The 21,739-nt window shown below is 43.5% G+C and overlaps 1 protein-coding gene across 2 annotated transcripts in view; it reads right to left on the bottom strand.

Moving 5' to 3' along the window:
* The window catches only part of LOC125459420 (inner centromere protein-like), a 59,810-nt gene extending 39,182 nt beyond the window's left edge, over window positions 1-20,628 (bottom strand). For both annotated transcript variants that reach the window (XM_048545847.1, XM_048545849.1), the window contains exons 1-5: window positions 20,250-20,628; window positions 18,752-18,906; window positions 3,884-3,979; window positions 1,927-2,651; window positions 84-129 (exon numbers count right to left, since the gene is read on the bottom strand). In XM_048545847.1, coding sequence (XP_048401804.1) covers window positions 84-129; window positions 1,927-2,651; window positions 3,884-3,979; window positions 18,752-18,900 — 1,016 coding nt within the window. In that variant the 5' untranslated portion in view covers window positions 18,901-18,906; window positions 20,250-20,628. The remainder of the gene's footprint in view (window positions 1-83; window positions 130-1,926; window positions 2,652-3,883; window positions 3,980-18,751; window positions 18,907-20,249) is intronic.
* Between the last annotated feature and the right edge of the window lie 1,111 nt (window positions 20,629-21,739).

Here is a 21,739-nt window from a genome sequence, read left to right as displayed (position 1 = left end):
CTCCATTTAAGGGGATGACAGTTTTAAGAAAAGGATTATACTTCATTCAGCAAAAAGCCAGCTACTCAAAATACAAATCTCACCATTCTTCCTCTGTGTTTTTCTTCAATTTCTGAATCACGTTATGATCTAAGGACAAAAGATATGGAAATCAAACAAACAGTGTCAAGAACATTGGTATACAACAAAATTTGCAGTGTCAAACAGCTCAATCAAATATTAGGTCAAGATTCAGGATGTCAATAAAATAAATATAGTCTGTAGAATTAGCAATCCAACAATGCACCAACATTTGGAAGAATATTTCACGTACAAATCACTAATCACCAAGAGAGTGACAAACAGTCCTAGATTCAAATTACAGCAAGGTAAAATTTAAAAATGCATTGGGCATGGAATTGCAGAATTGGGTGAAAAAAAACCAAACAAAAAAAAACAGGATCAGTGCTTAAAGTCACCACTCAAACATGAATGCAAAGAGCAGACAGCGATTTTTACAATCTGGATTTATTTTCTCACTCTCAAATGAACCCCCTTAAATATAATTTTCTAGCCTTGCTCAATTAGTTTGGTGTATTAAATCACCATTTTAAAATATATTTTGCTGGCTCTCTGCACATTTGGCTTCCAAATTAGAGCAACATTGCCAAGAGATTGAATCCACAAAATCTGTATTTACAGGAAGAGAAAGCAGAAATCTCCAATACTAAGAACACATTTTTATCCAAAATCCAAAGCAAGGAAATAAAAGACTAACCACACTGCCCAAAAACTATCTAACGGTCAGTGTAATGAGGTAATGAATAGATAACAGTAAAAGCCAAACAAATGCTCTTTGACCTGAAAGTTAAAATAGAATTAAACTGATCAAGAGACAATACTGTTTGTTTCAGAGAGGAAATTACCTTCAACCCAATTAACTAACCTGGCCACAACATTTCCTGGTCATGTTCCTAATAATTCTAAATTCCATTTGTTGGCAAGAGCTCATCTAATTCATCCTTGAAACCCAATAATTGTTTCATTCCAGGAATTTAAAACCCTTTTGGTTAATGCGGCATTTCATAGTTTCATTAATTGTCTTTTAGTTCTAATTAAATTCTTAATTTAAAATTAATTTTACATAACAGAAGAGATTATTTAGATTCAAATTTGACTGAAGTTTGGCAAAAAGCCAAAAAAGAATCCAAGGTAATCAAACTATAGTCTTTCTTTGGAACCCTTCCAGCAATCCAGCACAGTGATGCTTAAAAAAAAATTTATACAGGACATAGATTAGATATCACCTGAAGCATTACGTACGATTATGGGTGCCACAGAAATAACATGAACATTTTGCAGAGAGAGAGAGAGAGAGAGAGAGTGCAGAAAAAGTTTACAAGAATGATTGTAGAGATGAGAAACTTCAGTTATAATGGACAAATTGAAGAAGCTGGACTGTTCTCTGTGGAGATAGGAGTAGACCTGATCAAAGTTTTCTAAATTGGAGAATCCTGAACAAAAGAGATTGGGAGAAACTGTTAACTTGTTAAAAGAGCCATTAAAGAATGGGAAAGCACATATTTCAAGTAAATTGCAAAAGTAGCAAGTGCAATGCGAGAAAAAACAATTTTCCTGAAACACATAGTTCAGATCTGGGATACATTGCCCACAAGTGTGGCAGAGGCAGTTTCTATCAAGGCATTACATTGTTTAAATAAAAACAAATGTGCAAGGTTATGGGAAGAGGCAAGAGAATGGTGCCAAGTCACAGAGCTCAATTGGAGAGTCAGTAGGGCTCCTCCTGCAGCGTAATCCATCAATGATAGAATCAATTCTTTTCAGACTGGTTTTGGGCAACAAAAGGTGGTGAAAAAGGAGAGCAGAAGGAGAACAAATCAGAATACAACAGAGCTGTGAATTTTCCTTACTTAAAAATAAACTTACAACTGGAAGCAGAGGACTCCGGTGTATTTTTTCTCCAGACAATTGATTTACGCAAAGATTTTCTACCGGATTCCTGCACCATGGTAGCCCGTTGAACATTCAATGAATATTTATGCATCAATCTGAAGCAGCTGGATCGGCGACTGCTCTTGCTTTTCCGTACCGATCTGCGATTATAGTTGTGATCAAGCTTACTGTCGTCTTCTCCAGAGACGGAACCCCCATCTGCCAGTGGCATATTGCCTAACTGCCAGTTAGTTAAACTGGTCTCTCCAGTAACCACATTTTCTTTAGTGGCAACAACATTTATTTTCAGCCTCATTGCTTCATGATTTGGACTGCTGAGGTTCACTGCAGATTCCAAAATAGTTTCACCCGGAGGTTTTTTGGTTTCAACCGTTTTTTGAAGCAAGTTCACATCTTCAGAACTCAGAAGAGATTGTGCTAAATTGACCATATGACTCTTCTGGAATTCTGCAGTCTTGCTGCCATTCAGCGACAATTCGACCAGTGGAACTCTACCGTTAACTGGGACAAGATTGTGTTTGTCAGTTTCTAGTTTTGCCACTGTCGCTGCTGCACGTGATGCTGATCGTGTTAGAGGAACAGGACTGTAGTGCTCAGTTCTGCTAATACAGTCACCATTATTTTCTACGAAGATCCTGTTAAAGAGTTTTGGCCACTGAACTGAGGAACGCCTTAAACTTTTTCGGCTCCTAGAAAACCTGCAAATAAAAAAAAAACTGAAATATGCTTAAGTAAATTTGCAGTTGGATTTGTGAATCACAAATGGAGAATAAAAATCACCTTGTCCCTTAAAACAAATTTAATTGCATTCATTTTTAAGAAATCAATTCATGCTAGCAACAAATGTTTATTTTACAAACATTAATGCAAACCATTTATTATATTGTTATAAAAGCAAACATTTCTCATCTATATCTAGACAAAATTAACAGCAACATAAAAGTGTTAAACATAAAACATAAACATTCGCTATTTCACACGAGAGCCCTTGCCATGCAGGCAAGAGTTGACCTGGATGAGACACGTCAGGTGCGTGATGGATTTGAGGATTCTGGCCCAAGCACTTGAATTTGAATTGCTTTAACCATGGTGTGCCTTCATGGGACTACAAGGAACGATGTTGAATCTAAGTGTTTTGTTGGAATAGGATTAATAAACAGAAACACGGTGGTGAAAGCGGAGAATTTGTCTTCCAAGAAGCACTTCACTATTTTGAGGATTATCTAATGGAGATATTTAATGTTCTCCCAATGCATTCTGAGGCATTTAAACTAGCTAACAACACATGTAATACCAGCTAACTAACCAGAGACCTGTAATTCATTCATATCTTCCAAACTGCACAATTAAGTTACACACTGCTTTTACCAAGCAAGTCAACAAGTGGAAGTGATTTTTCATTAGTTTTTGCAAAGAGAAGCAATTCGCTGAACTATATTAGCTCATAATTCTTCCAAGTCTCAAATAGCTTAAAAAGGAAACTACAGAGCATAACGAACCTCATCCTTTACCTTTCACCCTGATCACCATTGTTTAAAAATATTAATTGCAGGATCGGGTTGTGTGCATTTTTATCTTGTTGGGAAAGTAAAGAGGAAGGTTTTGCACATCTCCAACCATCCTGGGTAAACAGGACACACCATTTATCCTGCCCAAGAAAATCAGAACAATTCATTCAGATCTGAGTTGCGCCACAGTTGGATAAGTTTATTCGGCTGTCATTTTGGGTTTTCAAAATTAGTGATGCCAAACCACCCCAAGATGACCTTTCAGTGTAACATCAGTGGAGAAACAAAAAAAAAACTTTATAGTTTAAAAAAAAAGGCAATTCATATCTGTAGGGGATTATGGCTTTTAAATCACAATGAAAACAATTTAGGTGGGTTTGATGCTAATGCAAATGTTCACTAAATAGCATCGATACCCTTACCTCTTATTTGAATCCCAGATTACAGATGAACGCCTCCTAAGTCGTTTTCTTTCTGAAGGTGTTTTTGGCATCAACTCTGGCTCTTCATTAAAGTTACTGGAAAACACAAGTTAGTGTTTCTTTTGGAAGTGATAAGATACATTAATTTTTCTCTACAACGCCCCTTTATTAAATTAGTGAATGACAGGTTGAAGGGGTCATTGGTCTTGTGACTTAGTGTAAGAACATTAGTACTGAACCAATTTTTCTTGAAATAAATGTCGCTGGGCAGTTTAGGGGGAAATGCTAAGCCCACCACAATGCCAGAGGCAGGAGAATAGCAATGAGTACAAGAAGAAATATCCAAGTGTCCACCATAAACTTGCTTAAAAATACAGATCTAACAATACTTTCATGGTATCTAGCAACTGATGTTTTCTCAATTACAAGTTTGAGAAAACATCAAGCTTGCAGAGGAAGAATTGGTGCAGAAAGCAAAACAGATTACATCTCAAGTGAGAAGTGAATGTTTGAGTCAGTTGAGTGTTAGTCAGAAGTGAGAAACTTAACATTTAACAAGTGAATAAACTGATCAAATTCACTGCATTTTACTGCCTCATATTAGAAAAGTGAATAAACAACCATTTGGGTTTAAAATAGACTGCCTGACAATGGAAGTTTTAATTAATTGAAGAAATGAAAACTAAGTCTTGTTTGAAATTGGGCATCTAAATAATGGAAGTGGTAGAGTTAAATCACTTCAGATAGTTTTTACTTTGTACCAAGTAAAGTGAATTTCTTGGTTCATGCAAGTATTAAAAAAAAACTTATTTCAAAATCATTACTTTGCGTACCCTTTTTCCCCTAATTATAAACTCCTTCATCTCAAGGAACAACTGTTGTAGGGGTACAGTTTCATGCCTGCTGATATCTTACTTGACATGATCTCTTCTAGAGTGCGTCTTAGATAGCATGTGGTGGTATCAAAGCATAAAATGCTATTAATGCTCAGCAAGTCTGACAGCGTCTGTGCAGAGGCAAGAGAAGTTTTGACTCTCGTCCCCCTCAGATTCAGATGCTGCCAGATCTGCTAAACACGTAGTATGTTGTGTACTTATTTCAGATTTCCAATATCAACAGCACTTGATTTTTGTAAAAAGTGGGGATAGTTTATTTGGCTTGTGGAAATAGTTATGGGAGGACACACTAGTTATATTTATTATCCTTTCAAATCAATTTCTAGGACAGGTTAAGCTACTGCAAACAGGAACCGTAACCTATTTTCTTTTCCAAAGTCTACTTCTTTCCTTCCCAAGCCAAATTGCAAAAATTTCTCAACTGTAGCTTAAATGCCCTCTAACAGTTCAGGAATCAAATGAGAAGTTTTTAATTCATTAAAAAGACTTTCATTTTGTATAATCCCTTTCAACTTCAGGACATTTTAAATCACTTCACAAGCTAACAATCAATTACCATGTCAGTATAGCAACTGCTGTAGAAAATATGAACCAATCTGCACACAGCAAAAGCTTAAAACAGAAGTGTGGTAAATACTGTATTATGTGTTTAGATGTCAGCTGCATTATAAATACTGGTGAATATGCCTCTGAAATATTACAATGGAATCTCACATCCACAGAATCTAACATTGCTATTTTGATTGGTTTTGATGATTTGAAGTAGCAACCCTGTTTAATGGAATTCTTTGAAGGATTACTTCAACAACTTGTCATCTATGACATTCTAACCTTTTCACATTCCATTTAAAAGAAGTCTCTTCACATTTATGCCGCACGCTTTGAATTATATTACATCCCCATATTTGGGGTCTACATTTCAATTTGAAATATTTCAACTACATCATTTCTCAAAATTTTAATAAAAGTGTAGTCATATCCTAACTCTAATTCAGTCTAGCCATTACAGTGCCGAAATCATTGATTCAAATCAAAGTAGCTTATCCGTTAAAAACTCTTATCTACTAAAGTACTTTGGAATAAATACACCAAAAAAAAACTGATGTAAACTTTAATATTGCTTTATGAAATAACCTTTATACCCAAGACCCACAAATTCCCATCACTTTTTCTCTTCTACATTTAGACTAACTCCCATTGTTCCTCTTACTACCTCACATCAAATATGCCAACCTTTTCTCTGCTTGTTCATTTAACCTGTGTTTTGGACTTACATCTACTTTCACTATTCGTTAGTACTTTTTTAGTATCTATGAACATTTTTAGAGTAGACAATGGCAGAGCAGAAGGAAATGAAGATTGGACAATTGAGACTGCGTCAGGCAGTCAGGAGCATTATAGCCAGAAAGTAAGGAAAGTGTGGGCCTTGGGAGATGGTGTGTGTGTTTTAGTCGTTCTTCTTTGAAAAAATGAAAGTGAGAGCAGAACACAATAGGCCCAAGATAATGCTGAAATTGACCGAGGTGGTGAGATCAGACATTAAGACCAAGCAATCTGATTAAAACCTCCAGTCTCAGATGTAGTTACTTGTGTTAAATAGGTAGAGGTAACACAACATTCACCACAACTTGAGCAAGCAGGGGAGAGGGGATTTGGAATTGTTGTGCAGGTTCTAGAGGTATTTGGTAAAGCTGATCAGGATTGCTTTCTCTAATTTAAAATCTGACAATAAGAGAATTAGATTGTGTCTTTTTTCACCACAAGTGGTTGAATAGCACAAAAATTGCTTTTATATTGCCAAAAGTAACAGCAGATGTACTTAGCAGTGTCAAAATAAAATCTGAATCCATGGCCGTGAATTATAGCTACATGCTGACTGTTGGCAATAAAGAAATGGAGGCTTAATACTTGGCGTACCTTAAGTGATCATACCCATGGAGGAGGAGAAGAAAACAATGCTTAGTGACAGGAGGCACAAAATGTGGCCTTCCCACCCAGAGGTCAGCAGACGCTCTGATGTGACTACGTGAATGCTTTATACCACTGTGGCAGGTTGGAGATTGTCCATGCTGGAATCACCTTCCCACACAACATACTGAGCAGCATGTAGGAAGGCTCATTCAAGACATCTGTACCCAACTTTTGCATTAGGAATATGATACTGCTACAAGACATTCACAACTCCCTCCCAAACACTTGTTGGTCACCCCTTCCCTGCCAAGGTTCCCTTTATCTGGCGACAGCATAGACAAAGGCCTTTTGGCCCATTGAGTCTGTACCAGTCAAAAATAACCACCTAATTATTCTAATCCCACGTTCCAGCACTTAGCCCATAACCTTGTGTGTCTTGGCATCACAGGTATAGATCTAAATAAATGCATGGTGACAGAGTTGTAGCTTCACATTGGAAAATCTACAACTACATGCAACATGCAAGAAAATTGGACAGATTTTGATAGTATTGGTCCTGTATTTCCCCAGATTGTCACTCGATGCTCCTATGTCTTCATGAATTGAGTCTTCAGTGGGTGACACTGCTTCCGCATGGCTGAATAAAATAATATGCAAATTTAAAGTACTATGCAAGTTTAAAATCAAGGTGTATAATTGGTAAATGCTATTTAGCAGAGCCTATCTGATTTCTGCCTTCTCGTTATAGGGGACGGTAGGTGCATGAAGGAAGGCTTAAATGATTCGAGACACAGTCTGAGGATCTTTCTATTCGATTCAGTAGCATTTTGGGCAGTCTGCATTACATTTTTTTTGTAGTAAAATACATAATCAAAAACCTAGGGTGGCATGGTCGCTCAGTGGTTAGCACTGCTGCCTCACAGCACCAGGGACTCAGGTTCAATTCCACCCTTGAGTGACACTGCAAACTCCACACAAACAAATATTTTCCCCATATCTGTGTGGGTTTCATCCAGGTGCTCTGGTTTCCTCCCACCTAATCTGCACGTCCTTGGACTGTGGATTAGACATAGAAAAGTCAGGGTTACAGGGATGGGATACTCTTCAGAGGGTTGATGTGGACTCGATGGGCCAAACGGTGTGCTTTCACACTGGGAATTCTGATGTTAAGAACTGAGTGACTATTTTAGATCATTGGTGAAGTGGACGACTCAAAATGTTAAGGTTTCTGCCCCCACTACTCTTACAGGTAGAGAGCTCCAGATTCTCACCACACTCTGGGTGGGTGGGAACAAAAATTCTTATCCCCTCTAAAACTCCTCCTTTTGTCCTTAATTCTATGCCACCTGGTCATTTGATTCCTTCAGCAAGGGAAACATTTCTTCTTGCCTACACCCTTCAATTTTATGCATGTCAAATCCTGGGCTCATTCAGTCTTCTGTTTCAAAAAAAAAGAGAACCCCAGTCCATCCAAAACACTCTTCAAAAACTCTCCAGCCTGGGCAACATGCTGGTAAATCTCTGTACCTTTTCCATGCAATCCCATCTCTCCTATAGTGTGGATTCCACAGCTACACTCAATACTCTAGGTCAAGGTCTAACCAACATCTTTATACAGTTCCAAGCTAATATCACAGTATCACAACTCCAGTGAATATAGCTTAACCTGCACTAATTTCACCTCTCGATCCTCATGCCAAAAAAAAAATCACCTAGTGAACCGCCTCCAAATGTAGTGTTTTTAAATATTGAGATGTACACAGCACTGTTAGTGGGATCTCATCAACTCCATTGTAGTTGCCACAGGATCAGAAATAGGAACAGGAATAGGCAGTTTGGCCCCTTGACCCCACTCCACAGGATCACGATTGATCTGACATTACTCTTATTCGCTTCTTTACCTTTTCCCATGACTTTTGATTAGCCCATTGATCCAAGGATATGTCTCAGACTTAAATATAAACAAGAACACTCCATCCACAGCTGTCTGTGCAAGGAGTTCAGAAGACTCAACCCTCAAGAAATTCCTCCTCAGATCAGTTCCAAATTATACATCGTGCCCCTTATTTCTGACACAATGCCTTCTAGTATTAGGCTCTCTCACAAAGGGAGTATCTCTCAGCATTTACCTTATCAAGCCTCTAAAGAATCCTCAATTAAAAAAACCAAAAGAACTGTGGATGCAGTAAATCAGGAACAAAAGCAAAGTTGCTGGAAAAGCTCAGCAGGTCTGGTAGCATCTATGAAGGGAAAAACAGAATTAATGTTTCAGGTCCGGTGGTGACCCTCCCTCAGAGCTTCCTCAATTCTGAGGAAGAGTCGCTAGACCCGAAACCTTAACTCTGTTCTTTCCTTCACAGATGCTACCAGGCTCGCTGAACTATAAGAATCCTACGTGCTTCAATGAGATCACCTCTCATTCTAAATTTTCAAACAAATCCCAACATGTTTAACCTTTATTTATTAGGCAATCCCTCCTCATGTGTTGTACTAAGATTGCCCCACCATTTATATTCCAACCCCTGGCAATAAATCTCCATGTACTTTCCTAATAATTTGCTGTAACTGCATTCTGATTTGAGATTCACATACCGGGGCATTCAGATTCTTCTGACAGGACAGAGGAAACCTTGAGGCATCATGCACATCATGGCATTTAGGACTTCTGCTGTGCCTCTAGTTACTACAATAAATGTTTAACAAAACCAAACACTAAATTTTATTCATGTGAATGGTTCTAGGGATGAGGAACTCTACATGGAGATAGATTGTAGAAGTTAGGATTGTTTTCCTTGGAGGACCCAAGGGGACATTGAATAGAGATGTTCAAAATCATGAGGTCTACAGAGAAAATAGGGAAAAACCTTGTCACCATTTGTGAAAAGATCAAGAACAAGGAGGTACAGACTAAATTAATACGTGATAGGCAAAAAGAAAACCTTTTCATGCAGCAAGTGGTTAGTGTACAAACGTGGATCAGGGACAGAGGTAGACCATTCAATCCCTTGAGACTGCTCTACCATTCAATAAAATCAGTGAAGGTCAGTGATTGGAATTCTATATTTGCATCCACCCTCAATAAACTTTGATTACTTTGCCCAAAAATCTACCTTCACCTTCAACTCAGTGGCCATAACTCCACGGCATTCCAAAGTCCCACAACCCTCAAAAAGAATTTTTATCTCAAACCTAAAAAGAACTCCTAATTATTTTTATACACAGTGTCCTCAAGTTCCAGATTTTCCACAAGAGGAACATCTTTTCCAAGTGCAGTGTCAAGACCATTCAGGATCTTGTACACATCAAGTCATCCCTCGCTCTTGAACTCCAGTGGGAGTAAACAGCCTGTTCATTCTTTCCTGAAGTAAACACACCAAGCTCAAACCTACTGTGTGCCACCTCCATTTACATCCTTCCAAGGAGATCAAAACTGCACAAAGTATTTGAACTGTGTTCTCAGCAATGCCCTGAAGAATAAAAATCATCTTAGTTTAACACTCAGTTCCTCACATAGGACAGCATCCCATGCACAAAGTTGATTTGCTTACTGACTTTGACACACGCTCAAAAAAACTTACATCTCTGCGCACTTTGAAATTCTTCAGTTGTTCTCCAATTTACACTATTTTTCCACTTCTGACAAACAGGAAGAAAGCTAGATTTTCCCCCATATTAAAATACACCTGGTATCATACAGTACAAAGATAGGAAGATGTCATCTGCAAGTTTACCGTACTTTTGTTCCCCTCATCTAAGTCATATTCATTAATTATATTCTAAAAATCCACAGTAGACCCTTTTCATCACATCCTTCTGATCAGAAAGAGATCAATTTGTGGAGACTCTTCTCTGCAAGCCAATCATCTATCCATACTAATGTTACCCACTACACAATGAACACCTACTTTGTGCAATAATCTTTAATGCAATAACTTTTCAGACAGACATTCTCTGGAAATCCTATTTATTCACAGTACATGTCATTTGCACACTCTACTGTTTCTTTCCTTCGGGGTAACCACACCTTTTAAGGCCGTAGGATGAAGTTCATCAGGACCTAGGGTATTAATCATGGCAGCAGCCCCATCAATTAGCCCAGTGGACGGACCAGCCTAATTAAGTGGTTGGTCAAAGAAGTTGCCCGCTGTTTGAAAAACAAATTAGAAAAAGATGATGGGGAGAAAGCAGGAAAATGCCATCAAGTGAAATGCTTACTCAGAGTCACACTGGTATGATAGGCCAAGTTGCCTTCTTCTGTGTTCTCATGTTTATGGTTTTAGAGATGTACAAATAAGTCTAGTCATCAACCTGTGTTGTACTGACTTGTATTTGTACTTGAAGATTTTAAAAAAAAAAAACACTTTACTCCTTGGCATTGACATTTACAGCTGCTTTACTACTCACTCCACATCTGGAATCTAAACAACCAATCTATACAGCGACATTACACCTAGGTTTATTTTTTTCCCCCCTTCAGCAATCTACTCTTTTATACCACTTTGCCATGTTGGTCTGTGGCACCCTGTCATTTCAGTTTTACTCTCACTCAAACTAACCCAGAGTTACAAGAATACAAAACTCAACCACAGGGCAATTGAGACAAATAGTATTGTTGCATTCAAGGACAGGCTGGATAAATACAAGGAAACAGAGGGTTTGGTACATAGGAGTTAGATATTGAAGGATGGAGTTGGTGGAGTGGAACAAAAAACATCAACATTGACCCGGATCATTTGGAGCTATATATTAACTTCAATTCAACAACTATTTTGATTGTGGACCAAGATGGGAAAAGGATAGTACTAAACCAAGGGCAGTTGAAGGAGATGCTGCAAATTCTGTTTTTTAAACAAAATGTTATGTGACCTTTTACGAGTTGTTTACACTCTTGCCTTGTTTGAACTCAGAAGTCAACGGGTCTGGCTGTGTGGACCAAGAATCATTAGCTTGACAATAACTACCGGGTAGTTGGACAGCATCTACTAGGCAGGTGGATAGTCATTGTGAACTAGAAATACAGACTAAATATTCTCAGATTAAAGACAAACAAAATTATAAGTTTTGCTCAATCCCCCAATTTTATCTGTCAGATAGATTCTGGATGCGAGTTTGCTCGCTGAGCTGGAAGATTAGTTTTCAGACGTTTCGTCACCTTTTTTTTTTAATTTGAAAAAATATACTTTATTCATAGAATGTACAAAAAATAAAACATTTATACACCTACCCAGTCATGCAAGCCACTCCGGGTTACCCGGGGGTACGTACACCAAATAAAGGGAAAAAAAAAACAAAACAGAAAAAAAAAACAAAGCAAAGAAACCGCCCCGGCAGTCGTCACCCCGCACAGTCCCAGTTGGTCCCCTGACCAGTTGGGGAAGGCGCCAGCTCGGCCCAGTTACCAGATAGGATTCTTTTCCCTTTTCTGGACGAGGGGGCTCATACGGTGGTCTTTCCCCACCGCGCCTTGGCGGCGGCTGCCCCAAGCTTTAGCGCGTCCCTCAGCACGTAGCCCTGGACCTTGGAGTGCGCCAGTCTGCAACACTCGGTCGGGGTCAGTTCTTTCAGCTGGCAGACCAGCAAGTTGCGGGCAGACCAAAGAGCGTCCTTCACCGCATTGATGGTCCTCCAGGCGCAGTTGATGTTGGTCTCGGTGTGCGTCCCCAGAAACAGCCCGTAGAGCACGGAGTCCCGCGTCACGGATCTGCTCGGGACGAACCTCGACAAATACCACTGCATCCCCCTCCAGACCTCCTGCGCATAGGCACACTCCAGAAGGAGGTGATCAACAGTCTCGTCCCCCCTGCAGCCACCTCGAGGGCAGCGTGCGGTGGTGCAGAGATTCCGGGCATGCATAAAGGATCTCACTGGCAGAGCCCCTCTCACCGCCAGCCAAGCAACGTCCTTGTGCTTGTTTGAAAGTTCTGGCGATGAGGCATTCTGCCAAACGACTTTGGCAGTCTGCATGGGGAACCACACGACGGGATCCACCCTCTCCTTTTCCCGAAGGGTCCCGAGGATACTACGTGCTGACCACTGCCTGACGGCCTTGTGGTCAAAGGTGTTTCCTTTCAAAAATTTCTCCACGAAGGACAGGTGGTACGGAACGGTCCAACTACTCGGAGCGTTCCGCGGCAACGAGGCCAGGCCCATCCTTCGCAACACCGGGGACAGGTAGAACCTCAGTAAGTAGTGACACTTGGTGTTTGCGAACTGAGGATCTACACACAGCTTGATGCAGCCACACACAAAGGTAGCCGTCAGGGCGAGGGTGGCGTTCGGTACGCCCTTTCCCCCATTTCCCAGGTCTTTGTACATGGTATCTCTGCGGACCCGGTCCATCCTCGACCCCCAAATGAAGTGGAAGATGGCCCGGGTGACCGCAGCGGCGCAGGCCCAGGTAATAGGCCAGGCCTGCGCCACATACAACAGTACCGAAAGCCCCTCGCACCTGACAACCAGGTTCTTACCTGCGATGGAGGGGGACCGGAGCGTCCACCTGCCCAGCTTCTGCTTAAATTTGGAGATACGCTCCTCCCAAGTCTTAGTGCATGCCCCAGCTCCACCAAACCAAACACCCAGCACCTTCAGGTAGTCTGTCCTGACGGTGAAGGGGATGAAGGAGCGGTCGTCCCAGTTCCCGAAGAACATGACCTCGCTCTTACCCCTATTGACTTTGGCACCCGAGGCCAGTTCAAACTGGCCGCAGATGTCCAACAGCCTACTCACCGACCGACGATCGGTGCAGAAGACGGCGACATCATCCATGTACAGGGAGGTCTTGACCTGAAGGCCTCCGCTGCCTGGGATAGTCACGCCCTTCAGGCTCACGTCTTTCCTGATGGAGGCGGCGAAGGGCTCCACACAGCACACGAACAAGGCAGGAGAGAGCGGGCAGCCCTGCCTGACTCCAGATCTAACAGGAAAACTGTCTGATTCCCACCCGTTGATCGAGACTGCGCTAACGATGTTGGCGTAGAGCAGCCGGATCCAATTGCGGATGCCCTCCCCGAACCCCAATTTGGAGAGGACGTCCCTCATGTAAGCATGAGAGACCCTGTCGAAGGCCTTCTCCTGGTCCAGGCTGACGAGGCAGGTGTCCACCCGCCTGTCCCGTACGTAGGCGATCGTATCCCTGATGAGCGCGAGGCTCTCAGCGATCTTCCTGCCCGGCACAGCACAGGTTTGGTCAGGGTGAATCACCGACTCCAGGACAGACCTGACCCGGTTGGCAATGACCTTGGCCAGGATTTTGTAATCCACGTTCAAAAGTGAAATGGGACGCCAATTCTTAATTTCTTCCCTCTCCCCCTTCCTCTTGTAAATGAGGGCGATGATGCCCTTCCTCATGGACTTGCACATTTCCCCTGCCCGAAGCGCACTATCGTACACCTCCAGCAGGTCCTGGCCGACCAGGCCCCACAGAGCAGAATACAGCTCGACCGGTAAGCCATCACTTCCGGGAGTCCTATTCCTCTGCAAGGACTTGAGGGCTCTGGCCAGCTCGTCCAGGGATATCGGCCGGTCCAGCCACTCCCTCGTGCCGTCGTCTAAGACCTCCGTGATAGACGACAGGAACGACTCGGAGGCCGTGCTGTCCATGGGCTTCGTGTCGTACAGTCCGGCATAGAAGGATCTGCTGATCCTCAAAACGTCGGGCCGAGACGACGTCACCGAGCCGTCGTCCTCCTTCAGCCGGCTAAGCACAGAGCTCTCTTTGTGCACCTTCTGAAAGAAGAAACGCGAGCACGTCTCGTCCTGCTCCACGGAGCGGACCCTGGGCCGGAAGATTATCCTGGAGGCCTCCGCGGCGAAGAGCGAGGCTTGCTGGCCCCTCACCTCGCGGAGGTCCTCCGTGACATCGACCCCCATCGACTGCAGAAGGAGCAGGTTCTGCACCCTTTTCTGGAGTCGCGACAGCTTTCCCCGCCTCTCTCTTGCCTTCTGAACACCCTTGAGGACAAAGAACCTCTTGATGTTCTCCTTCACCGTCTCCCACTAGTCGCCTGGAGACTCAAAGAGGGGTTTCACGGTTCTCCAACCGGTGTACTCCCTCTTAAGCTCCTCGACGTTCTCTGGGGTCAACAGAGTCGTGTTGAGCTTCCACGTCCCCTTGCCGGCCGGCTGGTCGTCCTGTAAGTGACAGTCGGCCAACAGGAGGCAGTGGTCAGAGAAGAACACCGGCTCGACACCAGTGGATCTGACCGAGAACGTCCGTGACACAAACAGGAAGTCTATCCTTGAGCGGATAGACCCGTCTGGCCGCGACCAGGTGTACCTCTGCTGCGCTCCGTCTGCAGGGGTGCTGAAGACGTCGAGCAGCTTGGCGTCCTTCACCGTGCCCATCAGGAATCTGGACGTGACGTCCAGTTGAATCCCCCCACCCGCTGTCCCCACACCGGATCTTCCATCTGCATCAATGATGCAGTTGAAGTCTCCGCCTAGGATGACCGGCCTGGACGTAGCCAGCAGGGGAGGAAGCCACTGCAGGACGGCCAACCGCTCACTCCGTACCGCTGGGGCGTACACGTTGATCAGCCTCAGGGGAGCATTCCGATAGGTGATGTCAGCCACTAGGAGGCGCCCCCCCACCACCTCCTGAACTTGAGAGATGGTGAAGTTGTGCCCCCGCAGCAGAATAGCCAGGCCCGAAGAGCGACAGTCGTTACCCCCCGACCAGATCGAAGGCCCACAGGTCCAGGCGCCGGACCATTTCCCGTACCTGCCGAGGTGCGGTATCCCGCACTCCTGCAGAAACAGGAGGTCCGCCTTGATGGTGGTCAGGTAGGCCAACGTGGACACACATCTCGCGGTTGACTTGACGCTGCGCACATTCATGCTCGCAATTCGTACCCCCATTGTGGGCAGTGACCGCAGTACCCTCCCCAAGTCCAGGGTCCAGCCCCTCCATCTGTCCCTTCATGCCCATTGCCCGGGCTAACTGCTGGACGCTCTCTGGGCTCAGGAAACCGTCTGTGCTGCCTTCCGGGTGGCATCCCCCCGTCAGGGGTGCGGAGGCAGGAGGGCCCGGCTCCGGATCAGGCTGGGGACGTGCTGTTTCCTCCTTCCCACCTGGAAGTTCCGGGGGGCCCTCCAGTGCTCCAGCGGCACTTGACTGGGTGTCGGAGTGAGCCTCAGGACGCCTCCCATCACCTGGAAGCGGGGTGCTGCTTTCCTTCCCCCTCAAGACCTTTAACTTCTGCTTCGGGTGGGCCCTCTCCGAATCCTCCTCGTCAGAGGAGCTCTTATAGCCCCCCTGTAGCTGCCTCTTCCCTCCTGATTGTTGCGGTTCCTGGGCCCGTCGACGCACCTTCCTCCTCGCTTTCCGGACTGTTGTCCACTCCCCTGGGTCGCCTGTCGCCGCCTCCATTGGCTCCGGGTTGTCGGGGGGGATCGGAGCCTGCAGGGGTGCTTTGCTGGCCTCGGGCCCATCCTGCAGGGCTGGGCCCTCCTGCACGGCCTGGCCCTCCTGCACATTAGTGGGGTCCTTGCTGGGCCCTGGTGCCTTCCTCTCCTCCGGGGGGGGGGGGGGGGGGGTGGCCCCGCATTTCCCCTGCCGGCGACCTGGGCGTAGGTGGTACCCCGCTGCGGGCATGCCCTATAGAAGTGGCCCGCTTCCCCGCAAAGGTTGCAGCTTCTCTCTCGTGGGCAATCCTTTGCAAGGTGTCCCTCCTCCCTGCAGTTCCTGCAGATGGTGACTTTGCAGTCGGCTGCCATGTGACCTGGCCTACCACAGGCATGGCAGACTTTAGGTTGCCCTGCATAGGTCAGGTAGCCCCTGCTCCCGCCGATCGCAAAGCTGGACGGTGGGTGTGCGACATTCCCGTCTGCGCCCATCCTCAGCGTCACCTTGACCTGCCTCTTACTCGTCCAGATGCCAAAGAGGTCCACCATGTCAGTTAGGTCCCCTTCCACCTTCACATACCTTCCGAGGAAGGTCAGGACATCAACTGCTGGCACATGCGGGTTGTACATGTGTACAGTCACCATACGGCTCCTCTGCGCTGGCATCACAAACAGTGGGACAGCGGTCAATACAGAGAGGGGGCCCTCACCTCCTTTCTCCTTGAAAACCTCCAGGAAGCGCTCGCAAAGCTTGGCACTCCGGAAGGTCACATCCTAAAAACCTCCTCCGGGGAAATCCTGCAGGCAGTAAATGTCCGCAGCAGCAAACCCACAACAGTCCAACAGGACCCTCTTCACGAAGAAGGTGCGGTCCACAGGTGCACCTTCATCCACCTTCTTTACAGAAACACGGATGGTGTTCCGGACCCCCTGACCTGGGGCACGAGCACTTGCCGCAGCCATCGTTGCAGGTTGGCTGCTCCCCTGAACCAGCGTTAGGCCAAAGCCAGCATTAAGATCCACTGGTCGCAAGGGTGCACAGCCAACCCGACGTCCTCCTTTCACCTCCAAGACAGCACTCTCGTCCTCTCAGTCCACAAGAGAGTGGGTCTTTATTGTGTTCGAGATGTAAGCTGGTTCACTGAGCTGTAAGGTTTGTCCCAGATGTTTCGTCACCATTCTAGGTAACATCAACAGTGAGCCTCCGATGAAGCGCTGGTGTTATGTCCCGCTTTCTATTTATCTGTTTAGGTTTCCTTAAGTTGATGATGTCATTTCCTGCATCGGTGATGTCATTTCCTGTTCTTTTTCTCAGAGGATGGTAGGTTGGCTCCAAACCAACGTGTTTGTTGATGGAGTTCCAGTTGGAATGCCATGCTTCTAGGAATTCTCGTGCGTGTTACAAAACAGATAAATAGAAAGCAGGACTTAACACCAGCGCTTCGTCGGAGGCTCACTGATGATGTTACCTAGAATGGTGACGAAATGTCTGAAAACTAACCTTCCAGCTCACCGAGCAAACTCACATCCAGAACCTCAACCTGAGCTACAAATCTTCTCAAAACTCACTGTCAGATAGATTTAGTTTAATGGGACATGTGCTAGTTTCCCGTACTTAACAAGAACTAGTTATTACCAATTCTAAAAGAGTGGTTTTCCTGCGGTTGGAATCTATGAACTGTTAATATAAAGCCTACTAGTTGAAAACCCTAATTCTCTTCCTACCAAGCTCCTTACCACACATACTTAAATAGACAAAACACGAGTGCCAAAAAAGGTGGAGGAAAGAAAAACTGGGAAGCTGTTCATTGGCCCCAGTCTATGGCATTCACTAAGATGACTGTTTTGCTTTTCAAATCTCTTTTCAGCAAGCTCCTTGTACATTACCCAATAACCGAAAGACAATGCAGCTAAAGGAGTGTACTACAAACAGCAAGGGGGAAGAGCGAGTGTGTGAGCGAGCAAGCCACCCCCTGAATTTTGCCAAAGGCTTCTTCTAGTATTATGCACACTCATGCTGTTCAGCTACCCTGCTGCCAAATCAGATAACTCAGACTGACAGCCTTTGGTTAAATTGTGATCAGATGTGAATTACAATCAGTAAGTTGTGACTGGCCAAATCTCGCCTTGTACACACCTTCTGGTGCCTGCCAATTGACAGCCTCCCCAATTGCTCCAACAAAACTGCAGCATAAACACTACGTACAATGAGTGTCAACAAGTTACTTCAAATATTCAAGAATTCCTTCCAGCCCTTAGCTTTAAAACAGTTCTCTTCCTATTTTAGTTTGCAATAAACATTAAAGGACATTAATACAATATTTACAAGGGCAGACTGTAAAAAGCCACATTCTTTGATTCTTAGTTTCTTTTCATCAGACAGAGAAAGAGCTAGCTATTCTCTCTCACCACTTGCTATATTTTGATGTCTCCAATCAGCGAATAAAAGTCCATAAAATTAGTATGCCAACTGCCTTCCATCTGCAGTAAAGAATTGAAAGGGTATGAAAATAAAATCAGAATTCAGAAAGGACCTCCATGTAGGAAGGGGACACCTCATCATATCCTGTGGACCGGTGCTACGAAATTGCATTCCTTTAATTTTTTGATCTTTGTAAACATGTTTTTACCAAAGTTGGCTAAACAAAATTTGGATTAGCTCAGCCAACATATCTCCTCCTTGGCGTAGTATCATTTAAAGTTTTAGCAGCATTCTCACCAGATAAACATCTTTTTGGCTTCCTCCTGGATTTCTTTTAGCCATGTTCCATTTCCTTTAAAATCTTCAATAAGAGCATTCAGTTTCTCATCAAAAAACTTCAACATGTTATCAGTGTCCACTAATATGATGGCTGTTTTTGAAGTCATGGTGCTCTTAAATGGCAAAAAAAGCACACAGTTAGTGTGTTGTCAGAGTAATTAAATGCAAGCAGCTTTAAATTATCAAACCTGTAGAGCTTAGCATGACACACAGTTATCCTTATACAATAAAAACAAAGAATTACAGATACTGGAAACCTGAAACAAAAACAAAGTGCTGGAGAAAACCAGCATGTCTGGCAGCATCTGTGGAGAGAAAAACAAAGTTAATGTTTTGAATTCAGTGACCATACTTCAGAAGAGAAAAAGATATAGACAAACAAAGGCATTAATGATGATAAACAGAGAAATAGATAGAGATAAAACAATGCTGGATAGGGTGCTAATGACAGTTTAAATGATTGAAAAATCATTTAGTTGTGCCCATACAAAACAGGACCTTAGGGGTATGGGGGAGGACAAACATGGACAACAAAAAATTCTGAAATGGTTAAATTCAATTTTGAGTCCTGAAGTCTGAGGCACCTAGGGAGATGAGGGGTTGTATTGAAGCTCACTAGAGCACTGCTGCAGGCTTGAGACAGAAATGTTGGCATTGGAACATGGTGATGTGTTGGTGGCAGGCAGCTGGAAGATCAGGATTACTTTTCTAGACAGCAGTAGGTGCTCAGTAAAGCAGTCATCTAGTCTACACTTCCATCGCCTCTACACGGGGGAGTCAAATGTAGAGCAATCCTTGTTATTTACTCCTTCTGCATTTACCTCCATCTTTCTAAACTTAGCTAATTATTCAGTAAGGACATGCAAGAGGGGATGCAATGCAGAGCCTCCGTATTAATTAATTCTCATGTAAAAGTTGTGTTCAGTTACCCATCTCTATCTGCCACCAATGCCCTGCAAATCAAGTCTTATAAACATTACCAATTACAAGTATAAATACTTCAAGTTGAACTAGCTTCTTTGTCAAGAATTGTTAGTTGTATATCTCCTACCTAGCCCAGTCTATAAAATGTTATTTACAGATTACTAATCAATGGTATTTGCAAATTCCATCCATGGCATTTGTTGGATCACGGTTTGTGTTAGCAGTTTTCAAACGTAGGGCAAGGGCGAAGGACAATAAAAGCAATGTGGCAGGTACACAGAAGAAAATAAAGGACTGGTTAAAAATAATTGTATTAAGTTTATAATTAACACAATTAATTAAACCAAGCCTCAAATTGGGGCTGTTTCATTGCTCAGAGATGGCAGCATTTCTCCCAGCATAGCTAGCTCTTGAAAGTTGCTGAACGCACTTCACTGAGAGGGAGTACATGAGCAGACAGAGCTGACACCCTCTCATCCTTCCAAAAGGCGACCGTCCTCAAACAGCCCTCGCCCCAGTACTAGGTACTTACCGGAAGATTCCAGGCAAATCGAATACCAGCTACCAACAGCGGGCTACGCGCTAGTTTAAACTTTTAAATTCAGTGGCATTTGGAGAACAAGCCAATGGCGGCGAAGCACAGGTTTCGGAACCTATCTATGTGAACGTCATCCAACGCCTCAATGATACTGGGCAATCTCTGTTATGTGGTGGGCGCGGGGAGGCGGAGTGTCTTTAACAGGTGCGAGTGCTGTAACTCGGTTTTCCGCTTCTTTTATTGTGGTACGATGCCGCGTTGTAAGTTTGTGTTCTTTACAGACAAATTTGAGAGATGGTAACGTCAAGGCTGTGTTTATGTTTAGACTTCAAAGGAACACTATTCTTTTTAATATTAAATAGAAGGGTCTGGCTATTCGTTCCCCCGATATTGTTTTCCATATACTCTCCCGTACTCTTCAGCTGTTTTGTACTTAAGTCATTATTTCAACCCTGTTGCCGAAAATTGATTAATTCTTCTTTTGGAAAATAATTTCTTTTTCTTTCACTAACGGTCAGATTTTATAAAATGTATCTATTAAGAATAACAAAGACCTCCTGTACGACAATACACATTAATTGTAGATATATAAGATTTCTGCCTGTAATTACATTAGGTAATGACGAACCAGTCTTCTTCGCGTGTTCAAGCCGATGATGTGTCACTTCCGAAACCATTCTAGCTCCGTGACATATTGTATCAAAGTCCAGACTCGCTTGCGCAAAACACCTGCAACCTGTTTTCCCTGCTGTAAACACTGATTAACAGTTATGTACATACTCAAATGACTATGTAAATTACTTATTCTTAAATTTCATGAATATTTATTCCTTTTCTCTTTGGCAGGTGTTCTTGAAAATCTATGCCAAGGGATAAAGAGATGAGATTAAGTTGGTGATTTCGCTTATCCTCTGCTGGCATGTTACATCAGGCATTCAGTCAGTCTGGCTGAACTGAATTTGATAATAACTGCAGGAAAGAACAACGATTTTTGATGTCTTAGTCTTCTCTGACATTAACATCTGGATCAGACGATACATTAAATCTCAGAGAAAGGAGTGATGTTGTTTGTCCAGAATTAGCGATTGATTCTTGATTGTACAGACTCTGCTGGGAGCATATATCTGCTCTTCAAATGTGATCATGCCAGCGTCCTACTTGTTATTGAGGTGACGCATAATGATCAAACTTGTTAGGTTGTGAAACATAGTGTAGCATACAATCTGTAATATGCTAACTTATTCTGTAACTGAATCAGCATCCACTGTTGACACTGTTCAAAATTGTTCTTTCAACAGCGGCTACTTTACAGTTCTAATCAGGTGGATGAGTGCTTAGAATTTTCTAGTGAAATGATAAACACTGGTGAAATTTTGACGTAGTATGATTGTCGACAGGCAGTCAGTTGTTGGGTTTTTCTTCATGGGGCAGATTCTTTAGAATTAATTTCCCTTGTACTACATTTAGTTGCACTTCTTAATTAG

This window comes from Stegostoma tigrinum, chromosome 17 (genome assembly GCF_030684315.1).
Source record: "Stegostoma tigrinum isolate sSteTig4 chromosome 17, sSteTig4.hap1, whole genome shotgun sequence".
Lineage (NCBI taxonomy): Eukaryota > Metazoa > Chordata > Chondrichthyes > Orectolobiformes > Stegostomatidae > Stegostoma > Stegostoma tigrinum.
Note: the sequence above shows the minus strand (reverse complement) of the source record. Positions and strands in the feature narration are given on the sequence as shown.